Source organism: Macaca mulatta, chromosome 11, assembly GCF_049350105.2.
Source record: "Macaca mulatta isolate MMU2019108-1 chromosome 11, T2T-MMU8v2.0, whole genome shotgun sequence".
In the NCBI taxonomy this organism is placed as follows: Eukaryota; Metazoa; Chordata; class Mammalia; order Primates; family Cercopithecidae; genus Macaca; species Macaca mulatta.
Genome location: NC_133416.1, coordinates 101,473,460 through 101,492,756, shown reverse-complemented (window position 1 = coordinate 101,492,756; position 19,297 = coordinate 101,473,460). Strand labels below are relative to the sequence as shown.

The 19,297-nt window shown below is 48.0% G+C and overlaps 1 protein-coding gene across 1 annotated transcript in view; it reads right to left on the bottom strand.

Moving 5' to 3' along the window:
• Positions 1-15,340, bottom strand: part of PLXNC1 (plexin C1) — a 156,962-nt gene extending 141,622 nt beyond the window's left edge. Inside the window, 1 exon segment of the mRNA NM_001261691.1 lies at positions 14,258-15,340. Within this exon segment, the coding sequence (NP_001248620.1) occupies positions 14,258-15,319 (1,062 nt within the window). The 5' untranslated portion in view covers positions 15,320-15,340.
• Positions 15,341-19,297: the final 3,957 nt, after the last annotated feature.

Here is a 19,297-nt window from a genome sequence, read left to right as displayed (position 1 = left end):
TTGGGCAGTTAATTTTATATTCTGTTCCATTTGGGATCCATTTGTTTTGAAGCAGTTTCATCATTTTCTGTTACTCCCCAAGGGGCCCACTTGCCATTAGGAAACCTCTGAAGGAGCCCTGCACCCAAGTTCTGGCCCCTGCTCTGTGCCTTATAGACTGCTTGATTCCAGCAAGTTAAGTCTCCTGAACCTCAGTGACTGTATCTGTAAAATGGACCCAATAATACCACATGCCCTGCCTCTCAGTGTTGTTGTGAGGTCCAGATGAAATCATGTGTTTGAAAATAATTAGATTATTTTTATCCAGCTAGGGAGATGGAAAGGACAACTATTTGCCCAAGTCGGACAGTGATTTTATTAGCCAGGAAGGCTCGGGTTGCTTTTCTCCATTCTAGTATATACAGTGTTGACCGGGATCTGACTAAGTTATGGCAGCTCTCTCATTGTCTGAAGGAAGAATTTACACTGGGGACTCAAACGATCAAAAGGAGAGGTTTAAAGTGTGCTTAGGGACACAGCTGGGCAGCCTCTAGACCAGGCAAGCATGGTTGGTGTGCAGCACAGCCATGGGAAGCATGCAAGGTGGTGAAGCTTGTATTTCACCACCTTCTACCCTATCCCCTCCCTCCTCGGGCCCCAGTGTCCCCAGCCACCCAAGCTGACCCACTACCAAAGTCCCACTCTCCAAGATTCATCCTTCCTTCTTCCTGCTTTATGTCCCTTCCCCACCCCCACCAAACCTCCTTCTCCTCCCTATGGCTAATTTCAGTTAATCACTTATAAAAAGACGACCTGACTCAAATAATTCACAAAAAAGATATGAATGGCAGAGAGTGTGAAAACTGCATTTTCCTAGATTCTTTTTTTTTTTTTTTTATTAAGACAGAGTCTCACTGTGTTGCCCAGTCTGGAGTGCAGTGGCACGATCTCGGCTCACTGCAACCTCCGACTCCCGGGTTCAAGCAATTCTCCTGTCTCAGCCTCCCGAGTAGCTACAGTCAGGTGCCACGACGCCTGGCTAATTTTTGTATTTTTAGTAGAGACAGGGTTTCACTATGTTGGCCACACTGGTCTTGAACTCCTGACTTCATGATCCGCCCACTTTGGCTTCCCAAAGTGTGGGCATTACAGGCGTGAGCTACTGCGCCTGGCCCTAGTTTCTTAGAATTGAAAGAGACTCAGTCCACCAATGCTTTTCCAGGAGGAAATGACTGGCATTCTACATGGGATGGCTCCTCATTATGGGAACTGTCCTGTGTGATGTGGGACTTTTAGCATTCCTGACTCCTGTCCACAAAGTAGTGCCCTCCATTATGTTGACTACTGTGAAAGTCCCCTCCCCAATATTTCTGAACATCCCCTAAGTAAATGTCATCCTCCCTTGTTAAGAACCACTGAAATCTGTGACATGGTTTCAGAGTTGCTGACGAATGGTTATCTAGACTTTTCTTCCCTCTGGCCCTGCTCCCCATCATGGTCAACCACACCACTAATCACCCTCGACTCTTCTCTGTCACTCCCCACACCCAATACATTAAAAATCTCAGTTGAAGTTCCCAATAATCTCAAATTCACCTTCTCCATCTCTACAGGCTGTATTCAGCCCAAGCGTCCATTCATTCCCCTCCCGATCTAGTGCAAGAGTATCTTGGTGTCTCCCTTTTAACTTCAGTCTATTCTCTGTCCAGTAGCCAAAGGGATCTTTTCAAATATGAAACAGGTCCTGTTACTCCCTGGACTAAAATTCTCCAATGGCTTCCCATCATGATGCTGAGAACTGAATCCATATGCCTCCCCAGGCTCTCCCTGAGCTGGTTCCTGATGATGTCTTCACACCCATTCCTTGCCATTATTCTCCTGCACTCTGCTTCTGCTCCCCAAGTCCAGTTGATTTCTTTCAGACTCTTGGACACAAGAGTCTGCCTCAGGGCCTTTGCACTTGCTACTTCTTCTAGCCCCACCCCCCTTCACTCCCTTGTAGGCTGGTTCTTTTCAATCTGTCAGGTTTCAAGTTGAATGTCACCTACTCACAGACACACAACCATAGCTCTTCCCGTTCCTACCTCAGTTTTTCTTCTGAATCGTAGCACTCCATTTATTTCCTTCAAAATACTTATTAATAACTCTTGTTTTTAAAAACTCACTGTCTCCCAGTAGACTCTATCTTTATAAGATCGACTATCTCCAATAGTATTGTATTCTACACTTTGAATGCAGCATCCACCTCAGCACCTGACATGGAGTAGGTTGTCAATAAATGCTTATCGACGGGATAAAGAAATACAGGGTCAATGTTTGAATACTTTCAGTCAATATCTCATCAGGCCACTATGATACATTGATAAGTAGGCCTAATCATTACTGAGTTCTTTAATTGAGCCAAAACTTGTCCCTTGTAAATACTGGGCCTTGTGTCTGCTTTGGGGAGCAATAGAAAACCACCCTAGACCTCCCATTACTATGTAAATTGGCCTTCTCTGAATTTCACATCCATAGCTCATTGACAGCTTGTAAGAGACAGTTTCTGGGTCTCTCGCCATCTCAGTACATGAAGAGTCAACAGATTCAGTGTACTGAAAATGTGCCTCTAAGAAGTAAACAGAGTACTTTAGGTGTGCTCTGACCAAAGCAAATAATAATAGGATTGTCCTTTCCCATGATTCAAATAGCATATTTTGAAGAACACGCCCTATCATTGTGTTCTTTCAAATAAAAGTAGCTGATGGTAGCATGGAAGAGTAGAAAGAACAAGTGATTTAGAGTAAAAAATATGTGGTTTCAAGTTCAAGCTCTATTACTTACGAGCTGTAACTGTTTAGACAGTCTTTTATCCTTTCTGAGTTTTCTCTACCCACCCAGCCACTCATCCACCCACCCATCCACTCATCCACCTATTATTTATGGAGCACTTGCTGTTGACCAAGTACTTGATCTGTAAAATACAGATGGGAACAAACTCCCTATTGTCAAAATAAACCAATCAAATGAGTTTTGAAATAAAATGCAACACTTTGCATTTCATGTCATTGGTTTCTGAAACACTTGATAATCGAAATGAATGGTTAGAGTGGGGCTCCACTGATATCCACAGTTCACGAACAGAATTCAGGGAATCCATGAAACTGGATGAAAAAAAAAATCTTTATTCTAGGGAGCTCTAACTGGAACTTAGCATTTCCTTTAATCACGGATTCAGGCCACAGCAGTATTTACTGAACCTGTGACTTTGTCACCAAAATAAATCAGCTATTTTCATATTATTTGATAGTTGTTGCAGATATCTCAAAGTATCATTTATGCTCATCTCTCCTTTGAAATTATGGTAGTTACTGCCTCTAGATCTTGCTATTGAATGTGTTAAGATATATTACTACACCTGAAATTGAAAAAACATTTTGATAGATCGATATATTAATATATTGCATCTATTTTGCAATCCAATGTTTTTATTAATATATTGTGTCTATTTTGCAATCCAATGTTTTTATTTTATGCATTAAAAAACATTATTCTGTCAAGGGGTCTACAGGCTGCATTAGAGGTCTACAACACAAGAGCTTGCAGGGTTAGGAAGAAAGATATTGCTAAGTGAGGGGGCTGACACTAGGTGACACCTACAGCCCCCAGCTGCTCTAGGCTATTTCCTCCTCTATTGCCTCACAGAAGCAAGGCTTTGCGCTTGGAATCCAATTTTTAAAAGGGGTCAATGATGGAGAAAGGAGCCTCAGGAGAAGACCAAGGGGTGATGATCAGGAACAGCTGGTGTGTTAGGTAACACACTTCCTCAATCAGGTTGCGGGGAGATAGGGGATGACGAGGAATCCTGGCTCATTGGGAAGGGAGTCAAAAGGAAATACCCTTCCCTGTCGCTGCCCAGCTTTTACTCTTCCTCCGAACAGAGCCCCAGTGTCAACTCCTCTTGGACACACTCATCTCACCATGCTATAATCACTATCTTCTTCACCAGATGAAGAGTACCTTCTTTCCAGTTCCAGAAACACTTACTGAGGGCTCACTCACCATGTGTTAGCCAGCCTGATAGATGCCTAGGAAAGAAAGATGAGCCAGACCTGGCCACTCCCCTCAGTGCATGTATAGCACAAACAGGGATGTGTGGGGCCAGACAAAGGGCCTGGCACACTGTAAGGTGTATGGAGCGGATCCCTGACTCCTAACTTCATTGCCAGCTCCCTACTTAGAAACTCGTCCTAGATGTCCCAAGGCATCTAAAAACCAACAAAAATTATACTTGTCCTCTGATTGGTCCTCCACGTCTTAAAAACCTATTTCACTTCATCCCTCCTCTCCATCCCCACCGCTCCAACCTCAGTTCAGCTCTTCAACGTCCCTCAGTTGAATGATTGCAATAAACAAAATCCATCTGTTTCTCTCCATATTTGTCACCACTGCTCGTGGCCAAGGTGACATTATTTCTTGCCTGGACTACTGCAAGAGCCTCCTGCAGGTTTTCCTTCTTCCACTGTGGCCAATCTCTCATCCATTCCCCACAGGGCAGCTGTTATTTAGGAATTCAAATCCAATCATTTCACTTCCCTTCAAAGGCTCTCCTGTGCTCGGAGAAGAAAATCTAATCTCCTTCCCATTGCCAAGGAGGCCTGTAGGCTAGGCCTGCTGCTTCCTTCTCCAGCCTCCTCCCCTCGTACTCTCCCCTCTACCTCCCTCGCCTCAACCACACTAGCATTTTGCTCTCCACAACCACCAAGACCAGGTTATTCCATCTTTGAGTCCTTGCACGTGCCCTCCAGTCTGCCAGCAGTGCTCCTCCCAGTTCTGCACGGGAAACCCGTAACTGGCCTTTATTATCTTCCTGGTGTCAATTCGACCTCCTAAAGAGAACTTACCCCAACACCCGCACCCCCAAATGCCTCTGCTACATCACCTGCTTAGTGAAGTGCCTCCGTTTCTTTATCTTTAAAATGGAAGTAATAATACAGGCTATTTTGTAAAGTTACAGTGAGGATTAAATGAGTTAATATTGGTAAAGTGCTTAGAATAATGACATACAGTAGGTGCGCTGTAAATTTTAGCTATCATCTTAATGTAAAAGTAACTATTAATTTGCTAAATGTTTATTGTCTGCCCTATTTACCACTGATATGAATATCTCCACACACTGCTTGGCACATAATAGGAGCTCAAGAAAGTATTTGAACAAATGATAGTCTTTCTAATAAGGTGCTTTGCCTCCAACCTTACGGCAGCCACTTTATCTTCTGAGTAATCTTTCTAGAACACATTCAGATTGTGTCGTTTATAATCCCGCTGTTATACTCCATCAGCCTTAGCCATGGTTTTCACACTCTGCTCAGCAGAATTCTAGAAATTCCTTGGAGATGCCTCAGGGACAGGCCTGGATGGGGTGGGGCAAGTTGTAGGGCTCCGGAAACTCCCAACCCCTGCTTCCCCACCGCCACCCCCTGACGCCACCGTGTTCCCAGCACTTGGTAATTGGTCTTACAAAGAGAACCAAGTCAATGATAATTTTTCTCAAGCAACAGGGTCGTGCTATGTTGTTCAGGCTGGATTTGAACTCCTGGGCTCAAGCGATCTTCCTGTCTCAGCCTCCCAAGTAGCTGGACTACAAATATGTGCCTCTACACCTGGCTAAGATTTTTATTTTTATTTTTGTAGAGATGGGGTCTTGCTACATTGCCCAGGTTAGTCTCAAAACTCCTGGGCTCAAGTGATCCACCCACCTTGGCCATCCAAGTTGCTGGGATTACAGGCATGTGCCAACTGTTCCCTGCCTAATGATAATTTTCTAATCTTTTTCTCATATGGAGCTTCCAATGGATAATTTACTTCAAAGGCAAGATTTGGAAAGTCTAGAGGACCAACCATCAGGATAAAATCCAACCACCTTTGCCCATCTCATTAAGCCCTTCACCATCTGGACCTGCACACTCGTTTCTGGACATTTCACAACCAGGGTGAGCTTCTTTTGGTTCCCAGGCTTACTCAACTTCCTGCTTGTGCACAAGCTGTACCTTCCCTCTAGAACTCCCTTCTCCGCCTTCTCCACTCAGCTTCAAGACATAGCTCAAGCATTGCCTCTCTAAAGCCTCCCGAATCCTCCCAGGCTGAGTGCAATGCCTCTTTTTGGGACTTCCACTGCAGCTTTTGGTCACATCTCTCTTGCCATGAGTATCGGACTGTATGGGAAAGGTTTGTTTTACTCTCATTCTTTCTATAATAGCAGGAGTCAACAAACCACCACCTGTGGGCCAAATCTGGCTTACTGCCTGTTTTTCAAATGGCCCATGAGCTAAGAATAGCTTTTGCATTTTAAAATGGTTGAAAAGAATCAAAAAAAGAATAATTCATGACAAGTGAAAATTACAGGGAATTCACATTTCGGTGTCCATAACGTTTTAATGGAACACAGCCCTGCCTGCTCATTTACGTACTGTTCATGGCTGTGTTCACACTACAGCAGCGGAATTGAGCAGTTGCGGAGACTGTACATAGCCTGCAAAGCCGAAAATATTCATGATCGGGCCCTTTACAGAGTTAGCTGACCCCTGCATAACAGCATTGACCAGGGTGGTGGGATGGAAATGCCACCAAATCCCCCTAGTAACTTCTCTAAGGAAAGCCCTATGTCTAGCTATTGAACAGACAATCCAACCAACATGAAAATCAACCACTGAAACTGAAAAATGAATGTCACAGTTCTATTTGTTTTTGTGATCACATAAAAATTAGCATTTCATCAAGACAGAAAATTAAAACTAAGAAAAATGATAAGCACATTTCATAAAAAACATAATAAGAAACCACTGCCATGGGGCCACTTTGATAAACAGGCTAGACCCATGCTGGCCACACACTGTTCCCAGGTCGACTTTGGGGTTTCCCGGTCTTCATCATCTGTGTGTCAACGCATGTTTGGGGAAGGGAGTGGTCATCCAAAAACTTTAAGGGAGACAGATTTGACACTATCGTATGCTACTGTAGTCAAGGTGTTGGTCTTGGTGTGGCTCTTCTGCCATCCTGTTCTAAGGGAATCCACCTGCAGCGCCTGCTGGGGACAATTGCATGTTTGATCCTCTTCTAATTGGACTAGGGGCCAGCACCTGCCCCAAGGGTGACAAATCCCTACACTGACCTCGGGCTCATCAGCTGGTGTGAAAGATGAACTGGACTCAACTCTATCTCTTTCCTGGCAACTTGGACTACATAATACAGAAAGTCATTGCCAGTTAGTAGCCAAAGCAGAAGGTGACAGGCTGTTAAGATGTACAGTGGGAGGCAAGTGTGCTGGCTTACGCCTATAATCCTAGCACTTCGGAAGGACGACTTTAGCTCAGGAGATTGAGACCAGCATGGGCAACGCAGCAAGACCTCATCTTTACCAAAAATAAAAAAAATCAGCCTGGCATGGTGGTGTGTGCCTGCAATCCCAGTTACTTGGGAAGCTGAGGTGGGAGGATTGCTTGAACCCAAGAGTTTGAGGCTGCAATAAGCTATGATCATGCCACTGTACTCCAGCCTAGGTGACAGGGTGAGACTCTGTCTAAAAAAAAAAAAAAAAAAAAAAAAAAAGTTTCTAGTGTCTCTCCTCTAGGAACCATATTGTTTAAGAAATGATTTTACTCCAATTAGCTGGGTGTGATAGCACTCGCCTGAGGTACCAGCTACTCAGGAGGCTGAGGCAGGAGAATTGCTTGAATCCAGGAGGCGGTAGTTGCAGTGAGCCGAGATTGTGCCACTGCACTCCAGCCTGGGCAACAGAGTGAGACCGTGTTTCAAAAAAAAAAAAAAAAGAAGATAGACAGTGGGGATCAAGGCAGGCCCGAGGCATACTCAGGTGGGAGGGAGTAGATATTTGAGGAAGCAGAGGAGGTCATTTGGTAGGAGGATGGTGCAAAGCAGCCAGGCTAAGTCATGTTGACAGGGAGACTAAGGAAGGAGCATCCATCATTTGCTGATGCTGACTGAGCTCCTTTAAGCTGCCTTGAATGTGGAACCACCTTCCAACTGCATATCAAGGAGCCCGTCATAACAGTATTAGTAGTAATGATGGTGATGATAGTAAACACAGACATAACATTTACTATGTCAAGTAATATTCATTCTATACTTATTAACTCATGAATCCAGACAATAAGCCTATGAAACCAAGAGGATCTCTACTAGATGAAGAAACTGAGGCATAGAAAGGTTGAATAATTTGTCTATAGTCCCACAACTGATAACTGGTAACTTTGGACCCAATTGCCCTGGTTCCAGTGACTGTGCATACAACCATTACACGGTATTGCTTTTATTCCTAGATTACCATGGAATTCCATGTGTTTCTGTCCACAGTATCCCTCATCCCTTTATCTGAGCTTACTCCAGTAGATCTTTATTCCATGCAACCAATTGTACATGACTAGGATAGAAATTGGTATCAGGATTGATGCTGTAAAGAATGGACCCTTGGAGAGAATGTCTGGTGTGTGCAATTGGTTCTGGCGTACAGCACAACAGAAGACTCTAGACATCCCCCCATATCTGGGAGTGAAATACAAATAAACTGTTACATGCAAGAGTGAAGGAGTTAAATAAACTATGGTTTATAGGTTTTTGAGACTCAGACTCTAAGCCCACAAATGGCAACTCTTTAAAGGGCTTTCTAGGTATTGCCTTTGATCAGTAAGGAGGGAATAAGGAATATCAGAGTGGTAAAATGTGTTGGTTACTTTTTACGGCCCTAAGTAAAATGCAAGGAAAAAAGATGCAACAAGTTCCTATCCCAGGTGCCTCAGCTGGAATACAAGGAAAATTGTTTTATCTTATAACAGTGGTTCTTAAACTTAAGCATGACTTCAAATCACTTTGAGGACTTTCTAAAATACAGATTGCCAGTCCTACCTCAACCTCCAGAGCTTCTGATTTAGTAAATCTGGTATAGGGTCCAAGAGTGTGCATGTCTAGCAAGTTCCCAAGTGATGTGCACGCTGCTGGGCCAGAGTCCACACTTTAAGGACCACTGCCTACAGCATAAAGCCCTTTCCTCTCATAGTTGAAAGGCAATCAAAAATTACACCGTAGAAGTTCCAACCACGTTAGGTTTCCATGGTCAAAAGTAATTCTGATCGGCAACACCAGAACCCTGGTATTCCAATGAATGGAAGTACCTGGGAAGAGCTGAAGGAGTGAAGGACACCATGTAACCTAAAACTAAGGAAGGAAGGGGCCCTGACACATCAGGCATTAAGAAAAAGAGAATGGTTAAGGGAGTGTGAGGTGACCAGACTCCCAGAAAGTGTTGCTGCTGAGTATTGAAAACATTTCCAACATGATTCTCTACGATCCTTCATGTATTCATTCAACAAATATTTCTGAAGTCCCAACTACATACTGCGTTCTATGCTAGGTATGGGGGGTTCAACAGAGAACACCCTTTGAGATCATGTATAGGACTGCATGCTCAGAACACCAACACTGTCTAAAAGTTCACAGTTAAGAAACTACAATCCTGCCAGAGTCAGAACTTCAGGTGGTCACCAATGCAAACCTAGAAACTCAGCTCACAACTAAGGATTCTCTGCTGTATCCTATGCCTGTGTCCACAAAAGGCTGGTCTTAGCATAGCAGTTGTAAGGGCCTAGCTTGCTCCATACAGGATAGGGTTGACACCAGGACCTAATGTCCATGGTGACAGACTGTCCATGGCAGTGGACATGTACACATTATTGCATGTAATAATTATGTAACCCTTCGTGCTTTGGTTTCTTTATTTATAAGTGGGGAATCCCATTTCCTTGATAGCAATATTCTCTGGATTCATGAGTTAATGTGTATAGAATAAGCACTACTTGACCCATAGAAAATGCCATGTGCTTTGGATGTCTTTCTTATCATCACCATCATGATTACTAATAGTAATAGGATAGGGCTCCTTAATGTAGACATATAAGGTGGTTAAAAGTTCAGGTCCTAGAGTTGGACCACCCAGGTTCTAAATCCTCTGCTATTTTCCAGCTGTGGAACCTAACAGAAGCTCTCTGGGCCTTACTTTTTCTCATCTCTAATCATCATGATAACTACAGTCCTTGCCCCATATGGTGAATGAGAATCAACAGAAAATAAGGCATGTAAATTGCTTCACACAAAACCTGGCCATAATAACTATTCAGTAGATAGTAGCTATGATTGCTTTCCCCCTCTTTGTAAGTGGGTGCTGTCACTGCAATTGTCCTTTTTGAATCCATTTTTGCATATCATATGTATATATGAGGGTAAAATCACCATCTAGTCTATAGACTGCAAAATGGCTTGACAAAATCGTAACAGAAACTGGAAGATAAATAAACATCACAGGAAGACTGTGGATTTTGAGGTCAATAGGCTGCATCACCAAGTGCAACTGGGATGTCACTTCTCCACACATGTTCCTTGGGTTGCTGTCTGTTGGACAGCATGTGAGCATTCTGTGGTTGTCTGCATGACAGTTAAATTATGTCAGGCTTTAGAATTATGTAAGTGTGGAAGAAGGGGGGTATGTCCCCCTACAAAAGGGTAGAATGAACTAGAGAACAAACTAGAATGAACTAGAGTCCTGTGGACCAACACTATAGGAAAACATACTACCTTCAGTGTCTACAGAGGGGTGGTTGCCATGTTTAAACCACAAATGACCCCAGAACCCAACAATGGTGGCCAAACAAGTCTGGAGCAATCAGACTCCACAAACTCGAACACAAACACTTTCTATGGATCACATTGGTGTAGTGAGAGTTCAGAAAGGGAGGAAGTCAAATTAATTAGCTTGTGCATAATTAAAAACATTCATTTTTATACTAATCCAAGCACAGGTATGTTATAAAAAAGAATGAAAAAAAGGAAAGAGACCACATGAAGTTCTAAAACACAACCCAAGATTAGAGGCATGTACTGCCTTCTGAGGTTACCCTCTAGCCTCAACCCCACATCCTAGGGGAGGTTGTTTGCTGCCGATTTAATTAGGGGACCTTCACGGGAAAGTTTGAGAAGTCCTGGGGTGGTGGGAAGAGTAGAGATGTAGACATTGGAAGACCTGGATTAAAGGTGGAGGACTCTGGCACTTATCTCACTATCTTGAGCAAGTTGCTTAATGGATCTTTAGCCTCCTCATTTGGAAAATGAGATGATCCTCATAGAATCAACCTCAGACTTGATGCGGGGCTCAAAAGAAATAATACATGTGGAAGTGCTGTAAAAATATCACAGAAGATTATTAGAGAGAGGGTCTACAGAAGTCGGTTGCCTTAGCACATTTGAGAGATGCAGTTAACCTGCTATAATTGTGAAAGTGGATTCAAAGTTGGTGGCAAGGCAGAAAAAGTAACTGTCCAGTGTGTAAACAGCTGAGTACACACTCACTGCACAAGCATCTCATAAATTACTCCTTAGCAGAAGCTGAAGGGGAGGAGGATCAGTGATAAGAGGTAAGAGAACCAGGAAGTGGGAAAATACAACCCAGTCAGTCCCATCACTTTTCTACCTATGGTTGATTGAAGATGGAAAATAAGAGGCAGCTAGGAGGAGAGGGAGAAAGAAGGCAAGCGAATCTAGCCGCTTGTGCCTTGCAGCCTGTGGATTACTGTTAAAATTACTGTGTCTGCTCTAAAGGAATCGCTGTTGGAATCTATTGAGGTTCCCTCTAGAGTGTGTCAAGTCCTGCTCCTGTTTTAGGCACCTGTAATTCAGCATGCCTTTTCAAAATCACATTCGAGACCTGAAAATAAAATGCAGAACAAATGCAATCAAATGACATCATTCTTCTGAGTGACAGCCAGGGGCACACCGATCCCATGACCCCATTACACAAGGTTGCAACCTGCTATTGTCCTTTCAGTGGCAAAATCAGTGGTACCCAGCACAGAGCATTGCTTACACTAGCAGCCATCAAACAAATATTTGTTGAATTGAGTATCTTCTCTACCTATTTAATAGGTTAGAAAATTGTCAGCTTTTTCATCAAAACTACCACCCTTTTTCATTCAAACTCCTATTGAAATTCAATTCCATTAAGGCTTTTCAATGCATACTAGCAGCAAGGAATTTACTTAAATGAAAAAAAAAATGCAAAACTCCAAGCTCCCACCTGTGCAGCCATGACATGCTATTGTTTGAACCAGAGTATATTATTTAACTTGGCTGACAAGCTCAGGGGGTAGAGACCCTGTCTTTCAGAACACACAACTCTGAGCACACTGGGAGTTCTTGATAAATAGCAGCAGCAAGAAATGCTGTGGAGGGACCCATTTTAATTATTTATTTTTCCAGTTCCAGATTTTTGGCAGCATGTGTTTATCCCTTGCTTGATTTCCAAGGGGCAGCTCTCTCGCAGAAGCTCCTGTAAAGATGGATAAACAGCTCCACGACTTCCTCTGCCACTGCCCCTCCCCATCCCGGCACAAGCAGGAACACCTGATTGAGCCAAAACGTGGATTTTGAGTGCATTCAAGATGCTGGCTGGGTTTGAAAGGGAACTGAGTCTTCCAGGACCCAATAGGTAGAGAGACGCAGTCAAGAGAAATGTTTTGGCTCCACACATCGACACAGCTGTCAGATGGCAAGCTTGGACTTCCACCCTTATTACCTGCTGTGGGCCTCTGAGCTGGCTTGTCATTAACCCCAGAGACCAAGTGTGTCTAAAGCTGGACACAAAGTAATATTTCGGGGGTACTTTCAAGTCTTTCAACAGAGAAGTAGGAAACGATGATTTCACCAAACTTAAACCATTAGATTATAAAGATCTAATAAAGACAGGAATCAAATATTAAATTATATGTGTACGGCAACGGTAAGTCATTTAGGAGGCAAATATCTGTTTTTACATATTTTTTAAAATTATACCAGTAACAAAATGAAGGCATTATGTGTGTGTCCCAGCACACAGCTTGACAGGCAAAGAAGCAGCAAGTGACTGTCCTAAGAAGCCTTGTAAAAGACCTCCTGATTTTTTTCTCCCTGGCTCATAGGGCTAATATTTGGTAAGATGTGCTTTGCAGAGAAAGAAGGGGGTGGGGGAAGCTGTCTTTCTATACACACATTAATATACCTGGGAGCCAACGTACCCCTGTACCAACACATTTTCCAAGTGGTGACTTCTCCCCTTCCTCTCTGACTCATTTTGTACCAAAACAATGGCAACACCTGTAGCCGTTAATTTCTGCGCTTTGATTTTTTTGTCCAGTTATAAAGGAGGCTCCCAGCAGGCTCCCCTCTCAGGAGCCATATGTGGAGTTGATGTGCCAGCCGCCTTGGAAGGGAAACGGCCTCCGGAGAAGTGCACAATGGCCCCATAATCCCCATCAACTGGACCCTCTTGAACTGCCTCTTTATTTTCCAGTCAAAGAAATGCCAATCTCAAGATGAAAGCTGTGGCTGCCCTGGGAGCCCAGGGGAAACCTGTGTCGCTTGCCTGGTTCAGCCCAAGGGTGGTGACTCTGAGTTCCGCCATCTAGTCTCGCAATCTGGAGCCCAGAAACTGTCTGTAGTACCCCCAACACTCTCCCTTGCGCTCCCCTCTAGGATGAGGCTTTTACCACAAGGCCACCTCCCGCCCAGCCTCTCCCAGCGGCTGGCGACCACAGCGCACCCTGAGCAGAGCCACAGCCCCGCCCCCTCGCACCGGGTCACGCCGGGGGTTCGGTTCCAGCGCGAGCCTCTTTGCAGGCTGGCATTTCTCCACGCTGAGCGGGCTAGCAACTCTTCAGACCACAGCACTTGCGTTGCCGGTGGGGGGCGGAGACAGGGGGCCACAAAGGCTGGGGTGTGGCAGGGAGCCCTTTAGGTTCAATGGCTTCTCTGCCGAGGGCACTGTGTTTGTTAACTGTTGACCAAGAGGGTCAGACCCACACGCCCGCTGGGACTACACAGAAGGGGCACAGAGAAGTCTGGAGAAGCGAATGGGAAAGAGGGGCTGCGCGAGGAGACTCAGCCCCAAACAAGCGTCCCCGTTTGGATAGGGAAGGATGGCACTGGGATGCAGCCACTAGAGTTTTGAGTCTAACTCCAACCCTCCCCGCCCCCCTTTTTACGCTCTCCCTTTGGGGACCTCAGGCCGTGCTCCAGGTCTCGGGGACCGTCCGAGAGGAGCCTTCGGACGGCCGCCCGCGGTGTGAACCTGAGACTTGGTAAATGTCAACCGGATCTACCCCCGCCCAGCCGCTCGCCCCCAGCTCGTTCTGCCTCGGCGGCGGCGGCTGCTGCTCCCCGGCAGCAGCGCTCCCCGCGGCGCCCCGGGGGCAGGACTTACGCAGTGGCTCTCGGCCGTCTTGAAGTCCCAGCTGACCCTCTTGGCGCGCGCCTGGATCTCACTCATCCTGAAGAGGCAGAGCGCCGTGGTGGTGGGGGAGCGCCGCTCCTGGCCCTCTCCCGCGGCCGCGCTGAACACTCCCGCCCAGACGTCCAGGGCCTCCACTAGGCTGGAGGAGAGGAGCAGGCGGCGGCCGTCGGGGTGGCCGTGGCCGCAGTCGAGGGACGCCTGGCCCTGGAACAGCACCTCGGTGCTCTGCGCGATGCGCGCCATGCTGGGCCAGCCGGTGGCAGCGCCGCTCGTGTAGTTGTAGGGGTAGTAGGGGAAGTAGATGCTGCCGTTCCAGAGAAAGGCGTCTACGAAGTGCAGGCTGCCCGCGCCCTCGCACAGCTTGAGGCGGCCCAGCTCCTGCGTGGCCAGGCTGCGCCCCTCCGTGTCCTTGAGCGCGATGGCGGTGTCGTGATCGGATGCCGCGGGGTTGCAGCGGCTCGCCGTCTCTGGCTCAGGCAGCACGTAGGTGGCGGCCACCGCCAGGTACCAGCGGTTGTTCTGGCCCGCGCGGTACACCACGCCGGCCGTCGAGCCCTGCGGGTGGCACGACACCACCTCGGTGCCGTTGCGCAGGGAGCTGCGGCTCAGGTTGCCCAGGGGCCGCACCTCGCAGGCGCCCCGGTCGAAGGTCCAGCCGGTGAGCAGCAGCCCCCCGAGGCCGGCCGCCCCCTCGCGGTAGGGCAGCAGCAGCTTGCTGAAGCTGCTCCCGGGCCGGGGCCGCGCGGGGGGCGCCAGCGAGACCGGCTCCGTGCAGTTGCCCGCTTGGTCCCGGTACAGGCGCGAGAGGCTGTGCTCCAGGCTGTAGTCCAGCTGGTCCAGGCAGCTGCCGCTCGCCACGAACACGCCGTCCTCCCGGCTCGCTGCGATGGCTCCGATGGCTTGCTCTGACCGCCACACGGGCTCGTCCGCGCCCCGGCCGGGAGTCGCCAGTGCCAGCAGATAGGCGAGCAGGGGCAGCGGCGCTGCGGGACGCGGGGGGCGCGGCGGCGCCTTCCTCCGGGAGACCTCCATGGGGCTGGGGGGGCCGCCCCCGGGCAGGGCGCGCGGCGGCGACGGCGGCTCAGGCGCGCGGCAACGGAGACGCGGGCGGCGGCGGCGGCGGCGGTTCCTGCGCGCGCTCCGGCTCCCGCGGCCGCCCCATCCCCGCAGCTCACCCGGGAAGGAGAGCGGGGAGGGCGGCGCGCGGCGGGCTCGCTCCGGCAGCCTGTGCAGCGGCGGCGGCGGCAGCAAGCCCTGCGCGCTCCGGCACCGTTTCCTCCTCGCCCTCCTTCGCCGGAGAGTTCCTGTGTGCAGCGCTGGCGCTCGCGGGGAGGCGCGGAGGGGAAGGGAGGGGACGGGCGGAGAGGAGCGAGGCGGGCGGGGAGGGCTGGAGAGGTTGGGTGCGCTTGTGCGTTTCACTTTCCCATTGTGAAAGTGGGATGCAACTGGCCCCCTTCCTCATCCTCTTCCTCCTCCGCCTCCTGCCCGCCCGCCCGCCCTCCCTCCACGCCCATCTCCCCTCCCCTCTTGATTCGGTGAGATAGGGAGGAGGGAGGTCTCGTAATTTGGGTTACTGTGTAGGTGGCCTCTTTCATCTATTCATAACAAAGCTCAGCCGCCCGCCACGGCCGCCGCGGCTGCCACCATCGCCCCCTTGGCTCGCCTGGGGCTCCCGGGGCGCGCTAACGGCGCACGGAGCGGGCTCCCGCGCCCGTCCGCCCGCGGGGCTGCTCCAACGCCCGGTTTTGTTTACGACAGCAGCCGGGTCGGGGATACGCCAGGCGCGCGGAGCGAGGATCCAGGGTGCGAAGGGGTTGCAGCGGAGGCCCCGGGCTCGGGCCACAGGGCTGCAGCGAGGGCGGCTGACAGGTGTGGAGAGGCGAGAGGGAGGCCCTGGGGAGGAACGCGGGATACGTGGCCGAGCCGGAGACTCCGGGGACCAAGGCGCCCCTGTGACAGGGTGTTGGCTTCCCCGGGTCGGATGAGTGAGGTGGCAGAAAGGCAGGCGCCACACTCTCGTTCTGGACAATCCCCAGGGCCGGAGCGCCCATATTTGCAAAGGTTCTCTAATCTCCCTTGGCAACAGAGTCCCAGGCTCTCAAGCCTAGCACTTGGAAAGTTCTGCTCACCATCTAACCTAATGAGCGGGGCTAACATTTACCGAGCACTTACTACGTGCCAGGTGCGCTTGTAAATTCACCACATGGGTTAAGATTCATAATTCTCATAACAGCCCTATTAATTAGTGACTGTTATTGTCATCCCTACTTAGTAGTCCAGGAGAATGATTATGGAAAGGCTATAGAACGTGCTGGCATTCTACTTCTGGTAGATATCAGAGCCGAGATTCGAATCCCTATCTAGCCCCAGCGCCTCTTACATACCTTGCTCTAGTTAAGTGCCACCTGTGGCCATTACCATAATCCTCCAGAGATCATTCTCTGTAGTGAGACTGAAAAGTTCCTCAAGTTAAATGCACCAACCAGCCACCGCCCTGCCTTCTACTATTAGACCCAAGTACCCGTATTTCCCTCGAGGCTCTCCATCTGTCTCATCATTACCCACTTTTATCCTTTGGACCCCCTGAGGTCTCACCACCTCACCCAGAGGGTGAATAACAGCTGGGTTGCCCCCACAGCCACCAAGAATTCCACCAGTGATTCCACCGGGAATCATTGCCCACTGGTGAATAGGTTCATGATTTCTCGGAATGGGGCTTCCCAGAGGATGCACAAATGCCTCCCAGCTTCCTGGGGCAGCTGGTGGCCCCATCAGCACCCTTACAGTCTGGCAGGTGAGCCAGCAGGCGCATAGGGGTGGAGGGTGCTGAAGACCTCTATGGATCGTTGGGAAATGATCGCTGTTCCTTCCCAGGCTATTTCCAGACCCGAGTCCCCAGGGAGGGCAATCGGCTGCTATCCCCTTTCTTCCTTCCCTCCAAGTTCCCCAGCTCTAGATGCAATCTGTTTTGGGAAGGGAAAGGAATGAGGTGGCTTTTATCCCATGCTGAGTCCTGCCGAAGGTTGCAGGTTTCAAACTTCTCCAACAGTGCTTCAAGTTCTCCCCAGTGCTGAGTGATATGGCAGGAGTTCTGGAAGGCTTAAGGAGAGGAGGGTGTGGTGGAGGGAGAGGCAGAAGAGAAGTGTAAGTTTCTGCTCTAGACGTGAAGTTCAAGGATCCTATCATTTCAGCAGTGGCTCTCACACACTAAAGTCAGAGCGGTCATCTTTTCATTCGGAAGCCTTTCATTTGCAGTTGGATAACATTATCTTTGCCTGGTATGAGGCAGAAAATGTCTTCCCACGAGATATGGGGTTACCCTTTGTGCTGTGATGACGGTGTTGGAGTGTCCATGAGGAGAAGGGAGGAAGAAGGAGAAAGGCCTGAAGTACCTGGTTGGTGTTAATTGGGACATCTCAGGCAAGACAAGTCAGATGTTTCACCTACTCCAAAATATCTGGCCTTGCTCCCCCACTCCCTGCCCTCCTGGAATGCTTTCAGAATTTTTGCACCGCTGGAAGTGGCAAGATCAATATTTTTAAAACCTCATCCGAAGCTCAGAGACCCCCTCCACAGCATAGTAAGGGATTTATGCGCTGGTGTTTTGACAGTTTTCCTGTGACTGATGCAGAACTCAGTGACCTTCACTGGCTCCGTGAATCGGCGGTGGCAGTGTCGTTATGTGCTAAGAAGCAACAGTTCAATTCCATTCCAGAGATAGTTTTACTTCACTGGTAACCAAGTCATTTCTTTAAGTCCCGTAGAGCTGGTACAATCAGTCGCAGACCATCTCGGGAGCTATTTGGATTAAACATCCTCTGTGGTGCAGCATTTTGATCACTACTCAATTCATTGCCGCTTCATTTTGAAAAAGAAACAACATCTTAAAAATACTACCCACAAGAAGTATAAATGGCTTTGATGGCTATGGTTCCCTGCCATTCTACTGGGACCATAAGCCCCACTCTGAAGAGTGGGCTTCTTTTTCCTCCCATTTAATTGTATGCAGACTCCTACGGTGAAAGAAATCAGAATCTGTGCTAACTTTTTGGCATGAAAAACGTAGGCGACAAGGAAGCATATAAATGCATTCTTTGCTGATTCTACCCCCATTTTGTACAAACATGCTTGCCCCTTCCCAATTTTCTTGTGTACTAAAGCTCCACCTTCAGGACACAAGTTCACATTTGAAAAGTGTGGGAAATACGAACAACTGAAATAAATATTTAGGCATGCGGGTTCTGTATCTCTTTGATCACTTTCTCTTGGACACCGCCATCTGGCCCAGGGGTGCACGTCCCCTTGGTGACAAAGCTTTCCTCTCCAACTGGCCGAGCCCATCTCGTTGGGTGTCACTTATAGCACATTTCGGAACTCCTTGTAACACAACTGGCTGAAACCCAAAAAAAAAAAAAAAAAAAAAAAAAGAAGAAGATGGTGCAGATTTATCCTCCAGACAGAGGCCTGCTACCACGGAAACAGGCAGTTCAGACCGATTCTGAGCAGTTTTATTTGCAGCGTTCACTAGATGGGAAAGTCTTCATAATGAGAAAATATCAACTCCCTCAGGCACCGAAGGCAATCTGGGTTAACCAGGCCATCCACAATCAGACTCATTTCTGGTGGACAGGACTTTATAGATTCAGTGGTTTCCTGCTGGGGCCCAGGACATTAAGAACTGTTCAGTAGGCAATTGGTCACAGTCACAAGATGGCTATCATCGGTGCTTCAGTTTTCTTTCTGATTTTCTTTTTTTTTTCCCATCTGACAGTGGTCTGTAGCATTACTTGGCTGGCAGAGATTGAAAGCAACTGAGAATATTTGTTCTGGTGGTCAGTGAATTCTCTCTAAGCCTCATCTACAGAGCTACAACCCCCTGTGCAGAATTTGGGAAATTCTGCCTGTGCAAAATTGGGGAATAGCACCTGTATTGTCCTCTTAGGTTTTAAGCAGACAACTTCCTCTTTCCTCCACAGCTTTGCTGATATCTATGTGGTCTTCCACATCGAT